This window comes from Zeugodacus cucurbitae, chromosome 5 (genome assembly GCF_028554725.1).
Source record: "Zeugodacus cucurbitae isolate PBARC_wt_2022May chromosome 5, idZeuCucr1.2, whole genome shotgun sequence".
NCBI lineage: Eukaryota > Metazoa > Arthropoda > Insecta > Diptera > Tephritidae > Zeugodacus > Zeugodacus cucurbitae.
In genome coordinates, this window is record NC_071670.1 from 27240970 (window position 1) to 27255637 (window position 14668).

General features: G+C 31.8%; 2 protein-coding genes across 2 annotated transcripts; both read left to right on the top strand.

The window, feature by feature from the left end:
• Positions 1-1725: 1725 nt before the first annotated feature.
• On the top strand, positions 1726-3841 carry LOC128922129 (uncharacterized). Its single transcript, XM_054231749.1, has 4 exons — positions 1726-2729; positions 2803-2938; positions 3018-3073; positions 3734-3841. The coding sequence occupies exons 1-4, from the start codon at positions 2490-2492 to the stop codon at positions 3839-3841; spliced, it is 540 nt and encodes a 179-aa protein (XP_054087724.1). The 5' UTR covers positions 1726-2489.
• On the top strand, positions 3154-6580 carry LOC128922130 (uncharacterized). Its single transcript, XM_054231750.1, has 2 exons — positions 3154-6371; positions 6510-6580. The coding sequence occupies exons 1-2, from the start codon at positions 4214-4216 to the stop codon at positions 6578-6580; spliced, it is 2229 nt and encodes a 742-aa protein (XP_054087725.1). The 5' UTR covers positions 3154-4213.
• Positions 6581-14668: the final 8088 nt, after the last annotated feature.

The window sequence follows — 14668 nt, forward strand, 5'->3', positions numbered from 1 at the left end:
TGCATATATTGTAGAATGACAGAATCAGATGGAATTTAATTGTGTTATATGGGAAGTAAGCGTGATTGTGAATTCATCACCAATTTTCAAACTACATAATGATATGACTGTGGACCATGACGAATTTCTCAATGACCATTTGGTAGTAAATAGGCATAAAACAGCGAAAACTTAAAAAGATCTACTTCAAAGTAAAATTTGACTATGTCTAAGTAAGGAAAATTTCCCATTCCTGTTTTTCTGCAATTTTCTCCAAATGTCCGTCAGTGTGTTATGTGTATTTACTTGTTAACGAGCTCCTTTACTTAAAATTCTCTGAAGAGGAAAATGTTCTTGCTGAAGCACTTCATAATGTTACAGACGGATAATTAAGATGTGGTTGGAGGTTATGGCACTTTTCCCACTCAAACTTTAATTTTCCAAACATTTTCATGCTTAATAAAGCATACTTATGAAATTTTTCAATTTGACCAGCTGCAAAGTGTCTATAGAAATGGCAATAAACCTGTTGTTCAGCAGAAACACTTAACTGCAGAGAATTGTGTTGTAAATATATTTATTTATATACAAACTTGTGCGCATTTGTAAACATAGTGAAAATAGTTAATTATTATTGAAACTACTACATCAATTTCAGAATGTACGTATTTAAATTTGCTATGTTTGTAAATTCTGGTATGATGTCCTCCAATATTAATAATTGTATAATAATCTTGGAAAAAGTCGTTATTATTATAAACCCAACGATTACCTTCCTCCCGCCCAACCTATGCGTGGGGCGCGATCCGCAAACGAGCGGAATTTGCCGAGTCATGAAAGGCAAGAGTTTTTTAAGCGTCGAGACCTCAAACTGCTCAGCTAAAGATAAAAAAATTGCAACAGCTAAGATTTAAAATTTACAAAAACAAAATGTTAAACATTTTTAATATTACTTATTAAGCGGAGACAAAATAGATTTTTTGATGCTAAAGATCGAATCAGACAGGTCAAATGTGTTGGAATGAGAATTAAAATCATAACATATTTGACGGAATGGTTCGATTAACTCAAAATTTGTTCTCGAAGATTTTAAAAGTAATGGTCTAAACTGAGAGAAATGGGACATTAAACTTGATATCAGACAAAAGGAAAGAGCTACAAACTGAACCATTCAGAAGTTTAACAGAAATATTATGCCTAGCATTTCCCTACGACAAGTGAGTGTAGGTAGATTTATAAGTTTTAAACGACTAGTATACGGAGGAAGATTCAATCTTGAATCCCAATGTAAGTGACCCAAAGCAAAAAGTACACAGAGCCAAAAACTTCACCTATAATCAATAAGATTGACTTCTAAAAAAGCTTTTAGGGCGAGGAGAGCTAGGGGGGGAAAAATTGAAGAAAATTTTACTAGAATGTCTTCTTAATTTTAGCTTAAATTTCTTCTAAAATCTATTGAAAAGAAACCCGGCTGAAAATAAAAAGATAACTTCTTATTTATTAATTTGTTTTTGTAATTTTGTCAAAAAATTCAATGGTAAGAAGAAATCTACTTGTTTTTATGAGAAAACTATTAAAGAGCAAATCAATAAGGACATCCACTTATTTTTACTAGAACCTTATTAAATTTATTAAAAAGAAAAACCTTTTATTTTAAAAAGAGTTCTTATTAATTTAAAATTTGCTATTAACGTCTCAAAATGCGTACATACATACATATTAATGTTTGTATATTGCATCAGCCAATTTAAAAAAAAAAAAATTGGCGACAGTGATATTCTTTTTATCCCGTTGCTTTGTTGTGCGTACATACGTACAAATTAATGTATGTATGTACATATATTGCATCAGCTAACTTAGAAAAATTTTACTTGGCGACAGTGATTTTCTTTTTATCCCGTTGCTTTTTTGTGAAGTTGTGAAGTGTCACATTTCAGTTGCTCTTGTGTTGTATTGCGTGCTAGTTGTGTTATTATATTAGTTGTATTATTATATTATATTCAAAATGTGCGATATATATGGTGAACCAAGCCAAGGAAACGATGAATTCTTGGAATTATTAAAATCTTGGGGCCTGCTAAATGAAATAATTGATACCCTGATTGAACGGGGGGTTAATTCCTTTCTCATTCTTGAGAAAATGCAAATTGACGACGTTGACGCTTTTTTCAATAGATGTGACGCAAAATATTTCGGAGAACGCATAAAATTTAAAGCCGGTTTAAAGGAGTGGCGAACAAAAAAGGTAAGATGATTCCTTTATTTTTAAATTATCAATTCTGTTTATAGAGCTATGCACAACACAAGTAATCGCCCAAGAAAAAACTTTAATTTTGCTCTAAAAGCCAAATTTTAAGTAATTTTAATTTGAAAGTTAGTGTGTGGATTCTGTTTTTAAGGGTATTCCATTTATTTGTGACCAAGAGACACAAACTGCAAACACCGAAGTCTTAGATTGGCTGAAAAAAATATCCAGTGATTTGTCTTCCGTCAAATCGGGAGAATGTAGTATGCTACCTTGTTCGCCTCAAACGAAGAATTTCAATCTACGCGAGCTTTTAAAAACATCAGTAAAGGGACAACTTGCTTTAAGTTATCAAGAAAAACATGGCTACTTGGACAGTAGAAACCAAAAAAATTTAACACATTGCATCGTTGACAACTATATTGGTTTAGGACGCAAAATGCAATACTCAGATATGAGGGAATGGGCGAATGAAATTGTTGCGGTATTTCCTAAAGAAAAGAAGGTAAGGTAATTGCACGAATTCGATTATAACTACTAAAAACTTACAACATTTTTTTGTTACTCTTATATATTAGGAATTTTACTTTTTGGAAAGAAAAATGGGAAAAAAGAATCCGAGTGGTAAATTGTTCTCGCGTTGGGCTAATGCCATAAAGTTGGAAAACAAAGCCAATCCTGTTACCCAGGAAGCTTATGAAGATGTTTTTGACGGTGTGCAATACTTTTTACTCCTACTTTATAAAATAATTTGTAGTTTTAACAATATTTAATTTAACTTCTTGCACTGCAGATAACGTTTTGGAAAAAAAGTGTTGGTTGGCACATAACTGCACACCTTGGGAAAAAGTTTTTTTTTTTTTTTTTTCTCAATATTTCTTTATTTATTGAATCTGCTTTGTTTAAAGCCTAACAATAAGTATTAAAATCTTAAATCTATTTACAACTAAGTAAGCTCAAGACTGTGTTTGAGCTTTTTGGCAGAACGTTGCTCTTTAGTAGGCAGGTAGATCTCTTCTTTTTAAACGAGTTTGATTGGAATGTACCAAGGCGTTTGCCAATGGGTTTGGATGTTCACGAAGTTTAGAAATATATTTCTTTCTGCTGGGAAAAAGTTAAAAAGTTTTGGTTAGATACATGCACGTTTAGAAATAAATGTAAGGGATCTCTATCGGATTTGCTAGCAGACTGGCCGCGCTACAATGACTTTAACGGTTACGAATTGGTAAGAAAAAAGCACAAAGTATTTATTTACAAATTAAACATTATTCAATTATAACAGGTTGATATTGATTTTAATGACATGCATCCAGATATTGGAAACGAGTTGTTATTAAAACTTGACAAGTTTTATAAAGTAATCCTTCCTGTCTTAAATGCGGAAGTAAAAGACCAAGCCAGCCGAGAGTTACTACTTTCGAAACTCATTTACAAAGATTTATCAAATGGTAAAAAAACATGAAAAACAATATTAAAATATTTATATATTGGATTAATTTATAATTCCAGATTCTAAATATTGCATTGTGTTGTTACTGCTCCATGCGGTTCTTCAACCACAGCGTCGGAGTAAAACCCACAAACCAACGATTGGTGACGCTCAATCAGAGTTTATAATACTAGCAACTACACCAAATGATATATTACCAAAGATTTCGTCCAAAATTGAGCAATACGCGATTGAAAAACAGCATTTGCAGCCTTACATCATTGCAGTAGGTGAGGACTATACAAGTATATCAGAATTCTTTATATTTTGCGACGGGCTTAAGTGGAAGTGCCCCACTTTAATGAAATGCGTCGACTGTATTATTAAGTTAAGTTATGTATTCCAAATTGAATATTCCCATAATAGCAAGCAAGTTTGGGTATTTTTAGAACAATACTTTTTTGGGCTTAAGTCTGAAGATTTTCCTTCAGTTTCAAATTTACTCAACAAGTTAGATAACTAATTTTTTATTTTCTTTCTTTTCTTTTTAATTGTTAAAAATGTCCAAATTTGCTTGCTATTTATGTCACAAACCCCACTTAACTTCATGTTTACTTATAAATCATTTAAAGGAAGATCATGGGCTTCAGTCCATAGCAAAATATGTTTGCAAAGAGGAAAATTGCAATCAAATATTTCACAATGTGTATAGGTTTCGAAAGCACTTAGAAAAGCATAAAACTGTGAGTTTTTCCTCGGTAAATAATGATTTAGGTCAATCTTTAGTTTCTCAAGAGCCACTTACACAATTACAGTATCGTGATGAGTATCCCCTTCCAAGTCTTGCAAACTTCAAGCATTCAGTTCTTGAATTTACTCTTGAACTGCACAATCATCCACATTTTTCGAGAAAAGACGTTCTTAGTATTCAAAAATCTATAAAAGAACGTATTATGGCTCCAATAGTAGAAATGGTTAACCCGTTGATTCAAAATTTTGAAAATAAAGTCCTATCTAATGAAATATTGAGAAATTTATCTGAACCATTTAAAAATGTGGATTCTGAGTATAAGTTTCTTAAAGAATTGGAAAACTTGAAGCATTTTAAACATCCGCAAAAATATGTAATAAGCAATGAATTGTCTGGAATTATTTTAAATAATAATCCGACTTTAACTAGCGCTAAAGCAGAAATAGTATTGAATGACATACCTTTTCAAATAAAACAATTTTTTGAAAGTGAAGGGGTATGGGAATCAATTATTGCCAATGTTGAAATCATTTCAAAATTTGCTTCATATTATAATTTTATAAATGGAGATCTTTGGAAAACTGCGAAATTCGATGAAGGCAAGTTGACAATACCACTTTTCTTATACATGGACGATTTTGAGATCAATGATCCCCTAGGCTCGAAATCCTGCCAACAGAAAATATGTGGAATTTATTACACTTTTCCAACAATCCCTAATTATCAAGCTGGTAGGCTCATGAATGTATTTGTAAGCGGATTTATGAAAAGTTCAGATATATGTGAATATGGTTTTAATATTGCCTTCACTCCACTTATAGATATTTTAAAGAAATTATATGTCGATGGTTTGAGTATTGACATAGGTGGTCAACATATCCAAGTTTACATTCGGCTTGCTCAAATATTAGGTGATAACCTTGGTCTAAACACAGCTTTAGGATACAATAGTTCATTTTCATCAAATTCATTTTGTAGAGTATGCAAACGCAACAAAAATGAAACACGCATTGATTGTATCGAATATTCCGATTCTTTAAGAAACAATACCAATTATGAACTTGATATTACATTAAATGACCCAGCTGTAAATGGTATAAAATATAACTCTGTATTCAATTCTCTTTCGTTTTTTCACGTCACCGATAACATTTCATGTGATATCATGCATGATTTATTCAGTGGTGTATGCAAATATAATTTTAGTAAAATATTACATTACTTTATATACGAAAAAAAAATGTTCACTTTGGAAACTTTTAATTCCCGGAAGCAAATGTTCCAATATGGGCAAACAGAAATCGGTAATGTTTCTCCTCCTGTAAAAAAAGAGCACATAAAGAACGCTAATTTTAAAATGAACGCGAAGCAAATGCAAACTTTTTCCCACTTAGTATTACTTATGATTGGCGACCTTATCCCACCGAATGATTCTGTTTACAAATTTTTAGTTCTTTTCATTCAACTAATTGACTATGTGTTATTGCCAAATTTCGACGACGATCTCTTAATTAAACTTCAAGTGTTGATTGAAGAACACAACAGGTTATATCAATGTATGTTTAAGGATACTTTAAAACCCAAACACCACAACCTTGTACATTACCCCACTATTATTAAAAAACTAGGCCCCCTAAAATACCTATGGTCATTTAGATTTGAGGCTGAACACCAAATTCATAAAAAATATGCCAGAAGTATAACATCCAGAATAAATATTCCTTTATCTCTGGGAATCAAATCAGCTATAAGATTTGCGAATTCAGTTATAACTAATAACTTTTTTCAAGCCGAAATTGTTTGTAAAGAACAATGTCCTATTACAAAAGAAATTTACATTTCATCATTAAATTTATCCGATTTGAATTCATATAAAAAAACAGATTCCGTTATTTTCCGAGGAAAAACGTTCAAAATTGGACACATTGTTTCAGTTACTAAAGCCAGTTTTCTTATTTACGAAATATGTGATTTCTTAATAAGCGAAAATAATATTAGTATTGTAGTAAAAAGTCATAGTTGTCTAAATTTTTCTGAGAGATTTCAATCATATTTGGTTGGCAGTGAAAAACATAATTACACTCTCATCAAATTTGATTCTTTAGATGGTCCGCCAATAGATTTTTATGTTTTAAATAATGGTCTTAAAGTTATAAGAGCTAAAAAATATTGGTAAAAATACCTTTCATACAATTACAAGTTTGTCAATTATTTATGTTATAAAAATTACCAGGAAGTATGTAAAGTCAATTTTAATTATATATACATAAGTATTTAAACTAGCTATAGTTATGCTAATGCTGAATTAAAAAATAAAAAAAGTTATAAAAAAACTCGTATTATATTTATTTTCAGAAAGTATTAATTTCAATTAAGGGGAAAATAACATCAAATTGATAAGATCATCGGCTTATTAAAATTAAGATGATGTTCCAATAATAATTAAGACTTCCCATCTTATTTATGTTAAGGAGAGTTTCTGCTTAGTTTTACGGGTTATCTACTTGATTTTATTAAGAAGCGTTTCCTCTTAATTCTAAGGGTCACCTTCTTAATAATATTGAAAAGGTTTTCACCTTAGTTTCATAGGTTATCTATTAAATTTCACTGAAAAGGATATCATCTAAATTCTAAGCGTCATCTCCTAAATTATATTGAAAAGGTTTTCACCTTAGTTTAACGTTTTATCTTCACATTTTTATTAAGAAGTGATATCCAGTAATAATAAGATGGGCATCTTATTGGAGAGAAATTTAAGAGGAATCTTCTAAACTTTGTTCTAATTTACAGGGCATTTTAGGTGGCCATTTCGCTCTGTGTAAAAATCGTTTTTGAACGGACTCTAGCTTATCAGAATGGGTATTGTAACTAGGATTCCATACCACAGAACCATACTCCAAAATAGGTCTTACCAATGTTGTAAAACGAATTTTAGTAATATACGGATCACTAAACTCTTTAGACCAACGTTTAACAAAGCTAAGGGCACCTTTAGCTTTTAAGACTATTGAATTTATATAAGAATTATAATTTTGTTTAATTTTGAAAACCAAGATAATCCAATTTTTGCAATAGAATTAAGTGGTTTACTCTATCGAATGCTTTACCAAAGTCTGTATAAATAACATCGGTATTATTGTCCCTAAAACCCATTAACACATGGCATACGAATTCAAGCAAGTTTGTTGCTGTAGATTTCCCTTTACAAAATCCATGCTGGAAAATGAAATTAAAGGAGAAAACGAGAATGTAATTTGGTCAGTGATAATAGCTTCAAAAAGTTTGGGCATAGCTGATATTTTTACTATCCCCCTATAGTTCTCAATTATATTTCGGAGGATCTAACACAACTTTTATGCAAAGGTATTATAAAAGAGCTTTTCCACAATGACGGAAGAGATAAGTTGAAAAGCTTAGTTACCTTTAATATTTTGCACAATTTTTAAGGAAGCATAAGGGAATCATATCGGTGCCATATTTAAACGAACTTTCTAATGTATCTAAATGATTTAAGACATCTAATTAAAAAATGATTGGTGCATTAATAAGGGTACTCGGACAAAACACATGGTGATATGGCACATCCGTAGGGGAGTTTGAACAATAATTAAACTTAAAATAATATAATTGTCACATGACATGGTTGAATTATATTTCATCGCGGACGGAAAATTGGAAATCGTACGATTGGAGTTAACGAAACCATAAAAAGATTTTGAATTGCGAATAATATTATTTTTAACTTTATTTATGTAGTTTTTATAACATTTTTTGTTAAGTTCCGCAAACTCTCGGCGTAACTTAGAATATTTTAAATAGTCACCACGCATTCCATTTTTTTATAAAGTTTAAAAGCACGAGCTTTTCTATTTTTATACTCTCGCAACAAAAGTTGCTAAGAGAGTATTATAGTTTTGTCCACATAACGGTTGTTTGTAAGTCCTAAAACTAAACGAGTTAGATATAGGGTTATATATACCAAAGTGATCAGGGTGACGAGTAAAGTTCAAATCCGGATGTCTGTCTGTCCGTCCGTCCGTCTGTCCGTCTGTCCGACCGTGCAAGCTGTAACTTGAGTAAAAATTGAGATATATTAATGAAACTTAAAACACGTGTTCCTTGGCACCATAAAAAGGTTAAGTTCGAAGATAGGCGGAATCGGACCACTGCCACGCCCACAAAATGGCGATAACCAAAAACACATAAAGAGCTATAACTAAGCCATAAATAAAGTTATGAAAATAAAATTTGGAACATAGGATCGCATTAGGGAGGGGCACATTTGAATGTAATTTTTTTGGAAAAGTGGGCGTGACCCCGCCCCCAAATATGTTTTTTGTATATATCTTGCAAACCAATAAAGCTATATAAACCAAACTTTCTGCAGTCGTTTTTTTAGCCGTTTCCTTATACAGTCCAAAAATGAAAGAAATCGGATAATAACCACGCCCACCTCCCATACAAAGGTTAGGTTGAAAATGACTAAAAGTGCGTTAACTCACTAACGAGAAACGTCAGAAACACCAAATTTTACATAAGGAGTGACAGAAGAAAGCTGCACTGAGATTTTTTTACAAAATGGGAAATGGGCGTGGCGTCGCCCGCTTATGGGTCAAAAACCATATCTCAGGAACTACTCGACAGATTTCAATGAAATTCGGTATATAATATTTTATTGACACCCTGATGGCATGTGTGGAAAATGGATGAAATCGGTTCACAACCACGACTACTTTCTTTATAACTCAATTTTGAATTCCATCTGAATCCTTCACTTTATAACAGAGACCGTAATCATTATAAGTTTTATTATAAAAATCACAAAATAATGATTATAAATTGATTTTTATGATTTTCTTCACTGTTAATAATTAATTTTGAGTAATTTGTAAAAAATCATAAATAATCATTATTTTTGAGCAAAAAAAAAATAAAAATCATAAATAATCATTATTTTTGAGCAAAACAATAAAAATCATAAATAATCATTAAATATGATTTTTATTTTTGTGCTCAAAATAAAACTCACTTTTGGAACATGTGTTTGTTATTAAGTTTTTTGGTTTAACTGTGAAGAAAATCATAAAAATCTGTATTTAAAAAATCATTGTGGAAATGGATAGATCGTCCAAAATGGATTACAATGACGTTATCCTTTTGTTTGTGTGGCGATTCTAAGTGATTGATTTTTTTACTTAAAAATCTGAACGATAATCATTATTTACGGTCCCTGCTTTATAATATATACATTAGGTACCAATGATGATAGCGAAATAAAACTTTACACAAATACAGTATATGATCAGTGGCATCACTTGTGAAAAACGGACTATAACTAATATGGGTAAATCTCTCAGCTAATTTAATGTAATTCAGAGGAAATTGTTTTCTTCCAATAGTGTGTCTCTGATTATTAAAATCGGGTCACAACATCTACTAACTCCCATATACCTAATTCTAGGTTTTTTCAAAAATTCGTTGGGCTTTATTACGCATATATTTATTGGTTAATATTGGATATAGTGTACCTTGCTGGTGAAATTGAATGAAATCGGTTTAGGAATTACCTCAGCCCTCATATCTATATATGACGATTTTCGTTATTCTATTAAACTTTATGCCGAATTTATGGGTAAATTTGTGCGTTATCTTAATAAAATTTCCTCAATAAATTGCGAGAGTATAAAATGTTCGGTTGCACCCGAACTTAGCCTTTCCTTACTTGTTAAGTTTACATAGCTCTTTCGTTTTTACTTTGGGTAACAAAACATTTCGGAACAAACCTTTCAAATAAATTAAAAATAATTTTATTAAAATGTGATACATTAAATTCAATATTACCACTATAATCAGGCCAAGTCAATTTAGAAAGTTCCAGATTAATCCTTTCGAAGTTAGCTTTCGCTAAGTTGAAACTAAAACAAGATCGGATTTGATTTCGATATTAATTTCCAAAGCAGGAACGGACAACAGAAAATATTGAAGTACTATCAACATAGACCAAATCTAAGAATTTACCGAATTCGTTCGGAATCAAATTAATTTGGTTAAGACCCAACACGGACATTTCTTCAAAAAACTCATTAAAGTTTAACGAGTGGATTTCCATGATACATACGGTAGATTGACATCGCCCAGAACAATCATGGGATCAGTATTATTAGCAATTGAAAAAACATTTTTTATTAAAGAAGCAGAAGATAACGTTAAGTAAATACAACCACTATTAACGCAAACTCGTATGCATTTAAATTCACTTCTGTCCACATGAGGGATTTCGACCGTCACAAAGCCAACAAGAAATAATAATAATCATATTGCAATTTGGAAAATTACAAGTCATTATGAAAAGTTTAAGTGGAATGAAAATCAAAATATATATAAACAGAAATAAATACAAGTAAGGAAGGGTTAAGTTCGGGTGTAACCGAACATTTTATACTCTCGCAATTTATTTATATTTGACAGACATATACGTCATATAAATTGTATAAAGTCCATTTAAAGTTGGAAACCATAATATTAGGTTAGAAGCACCGAGGTTCGATATATGGGGCCTTAAAAACCTATGGTCCGATTTCGGTGATTTTTAGAATGGGGCTGCCACACTATAAACATAGTATTTGTGAAAAGTTCTGCACCGATATCTTTACTAGTGCTTACTTTATAAATTGTAATGTAAACGATTCAGGTCGTCTTCAAAGTTCTGGTATATAGGAAGTAGGCGTGGATGTGAAGCGATTTGGCCTATTTTCACAACATATCATTGGGATGAAGAAACTATTACAAACCAAGTTTCATTGAAATCGGACGAGTAGTTCCTGAGATATGGTTTTTGACCCATAAGTAGGCGACGCCACGCCCATTTTCCATTTTGTAAAAAAATCTGAGTGCAGCTTCCATCTGCCATTTCTTATGTGTCTTAGTGTTTCTGACGTATTTCGTTAGTGAGTTAACCCACTTTTAGTAATTTTCAACCTAACCTTTGTATGGGAGGTGGGCGTGGTTATTATCCGATTTCTTTCACTTTTTGGACTGTATTAAGAAGTGGCTAAAAAAAAACGACTGCAGAAAGTTTGGTTTATATAGCTCTATTTGTTTCCGAGATATGTACAAAAATCCTATTTGGTGTCAAGAAATAAGTGTGCCAAGTTTCATCAAGATATCTTAATTTTTACTCAAGTTACAGCTTGCACAGACGGACGGACGGAAGGACGGAGAGACAGAAATTCGGATTTGAACTCCACTCTTCACCCTGATCACTTTGGTCTATATAACCCTATATCTAACTCGTTTAGTTTTGGGTGTTACAAACAGCCGTTAGGTGAACAAAACTTTAATACTCTCTAGCAACCTCGTTGCGAGAGTATAAATATGTAAAAAAATGAAATACAATAATTAAATAAATGTAATTCGGTAATAATGGATGGTCAAAGATCACAACCAATATAGTGAGCAGTTTGAGATGCACTGAAACACTTAAACGCGAACAGCTGTGAGCAAAAAATTAATAAAAAAACGAATGAAAGCAAAAGTGGAAAATTAAATAAAATCAATATGCAAAGTATAAAAGAAGAATTTATGACAACAATAAATCATTTGAATGACTCGGCACAAGAGTTTAAGAAAATAGTTAAATACTACTAAAATTTTAGTATAACACAGAAGCAAAATACTTAGCTTTAGATTTCACTTGCACAAATAAACTATATTTAATAAAAATTTAATATTTAAGATAAAATTTCAAAAAAATTCAGGAACCGAGAAAAAATACGAGCTTCACAGTTGACGCGTTGCCAGATATACATACATATATGTTAGCGGAAATTTTGCTTTCCGTTTTTTTATATTCTTTTTCGGTATTTCACTTCAAGACAACAAAACTTGGCTCATTCATTTGTCGAATTCTGCGGTTATAAAATGCAATGATTTGTTTGTTACTACTACACAGCAACTATGTGGGCCGCTTTGGCCTCGTGCTTCAATATTGTGATGGCGACTACGATATCCATGCACTTCATTTCAATGAGATTTTCAATTTACGTGTACTATGAAAGACACATTCATATACGCAGTTCCGAAGTATATTTTGGTTTTTCAGTAAATCAGTGCAATCGTTGGAAATTTGGGCAATTCCCTCCTTTTCAATGCTAGTTTGCATCTATAAAGTAAATACATGTTGTGTTACTCTGAACACGTCCTTGAAAGGAAAGGCGTGTTCGTTTGAATGTGCAATTCGCCATATACATATGTATATGTATACATATGTATGTACACATGAACACATATTTAGTGCAAAATTAAGGGCAAAGCCTGAGAACAAATTACGCAAAAAATCCTAGTAAATCCTTACAAAGTTTTCATAGATTAGGGCTTTATCAATAATCTTCTATTGAGAATTTTGATTTGAACGAATTTCGGATAAAAAGAAAAACGTACAAACCAATAATTTTATGTGCCTACTTTAATAGATGTTTGCAAAGATAATATGTAAAACGTAAGAAAGGGCCCTGGCAATTTATTAATAGCCACACTATTATAAGAAACACATCCCCTTCGTATTTCTATAAAATATATGAGAGGTTTACCGATATTTTCGGCAAAAAAATTAACCACAAACACTGAGGTCCTTATGTGCGATATATAGGTCCATAACAGTTATAGTCCGGTTTTAAATATCTTCAATGGTGCTTATTGTTTATACATTGTAAAGTGAACGAATCAGATGGACTTCAAAGTTGAGGTTTAATGAAAGAAGGCGTGGCTGGTAATCGATTCAATCCATTTTCAAACTTTACTAATGGAATAGCAACAAAATGTTATGAACCTAATATCATGTTCCGAAAGCATGTTTGGCGTCGGCGATTTCACAAAATTCCGTCCGCGGACTTTCACAACTTGAAAACACATTGGTAAGGAATATACATATGTAATTTACCATTAAGTACGATTGTGCTAAATTTGAATTATATAAATACTTCTTACTTGAATTCTAACAGTATGCGTTTTCTGTACTTAATAACAGAACCATTTTGTGATGCTGAGTTCTATAGACTATATACATATGTATATTATACTTATTTCTACTTGTACCCTTCTCTTAGTGGTTTGCTACTAATGGAACCTCTGAGTATGTGGTAGAAATGCAAACATTCAACAAGGCATCATTTTGTCATTTATGAAAGAGAAAATGAGGGCAGGGGAAAAGTGAAAAAACGTACAAATTAAAGCTATTTAAATACTGAACAGCTTTTCTAACAAGAATTTGGATGTTATAACATCACCAAAATAAACAAGTAAGGAAGGGCTAAGTCCGGGTGTAACCGAACATTTTATACTCTCGCCAGTTATTGATGTAATTTTATAAAGATAACACAACTCGACCCATATATTGGGTATAAAGTTCAATAGAATAAGAAAATCATCATAAATAGTATATGGGGACTGAGGTAATTCCTAAACCGATTTCACTCGTTTTCACCACCAAGATACAATGTATCGAAGACTATACGCTCACTTAATTTAATATTACTTATAATTAGGTATATGGGATCTGGGGGAAGTTATGACCCGATTTTTACCATTTCAGGTACAGAGAGAAATTGTTATAAGAAAAAAATTCAGAGAATGAATTACATAAAAATATCTGAGGGATTTACCTAAGAATATTTTCGGGGAAAAATTACCCTTAGGCACTGAGTTCTTCATGTTCGATATCAGGGGCCTTGAAAAGTCATGGTTCGATTTTGACAATTTTTTCACAAGTGATGCAACAGATCATATACAGTGTTTGTGTAAAGTTTTATTTCGCTATCTTCATTGGTTCCTTATAAGTGAAGGAATAAGATGAAATTCAGAAATGAGTTATATGAGAAGTCGTTTCCATCCATTTTTCACACGTGTCAAGAAAATATTATATACCGAATTTCATTGAAATCTGTCTAGTAGTTCCTGAGATATGGTTTTTGACCCATAAGTGGCCGACGCCACGCCCATTTTCCATTTTGTAAAAAAATCTCAGTGCAGCTTCCTTCTGCCATTTCTTATGTAAAATTTGTAAACGTCAGAAACACACGTTTTTCGTTAGTGAGTTAACGCACTTTTAGTAATTTTCAACCTAACCTTTGTATGGGAGGTGGGCGTGGTTATTATCCGATTTCTTTCATTTTTGGACTGTATAAGGAAATTGCTAAAATAAACGACTGCAGAAAGTTTGGTTTATATAGCTTTATTGGTTTGCGAGTTATATACAAAAAACCTATTT

Excerpts from the sequence above, each read along its gene's own strand:
- LOC128922130 (XM_054231750.1), top strand. The coding sequence starts at position 4,214 with ATGTCCAAATTTGCTTGCTATTTATGTCACAAACCCCACTTAACTTCA. Across the intron at positions 6,372-6,509 it reads TTTTCTTATTTACGAAATAT|ATGGTCCGCCAATAGATTTT; the intron begins GTGATTTCTTAA and ends TTGATTCTTTAG.
- LOC128922129 (XM_054231749.1), top strand. The coding sequence starts at position 2,490 with ATGCTACCTTGTTCGCCTCAAACGAAGAATTTCAATCTACGCGAGCTT. Across the intron at positions 2,730-2,802 it reads TATTTCCTAAAGAAAAGAAG|GAATTTTACTTTTTGGAAAG; the intron begins GTAAGGTAATTG and ends CTTATATATTAG. Across the intron at positions 2,939-3,017 it reads TTATGAAGATGTTTTTGACG|ATAACGTTTTGGAAAAAAAG; the intron begins GTGTGCAATACT and ends CTTGCACTGCAG.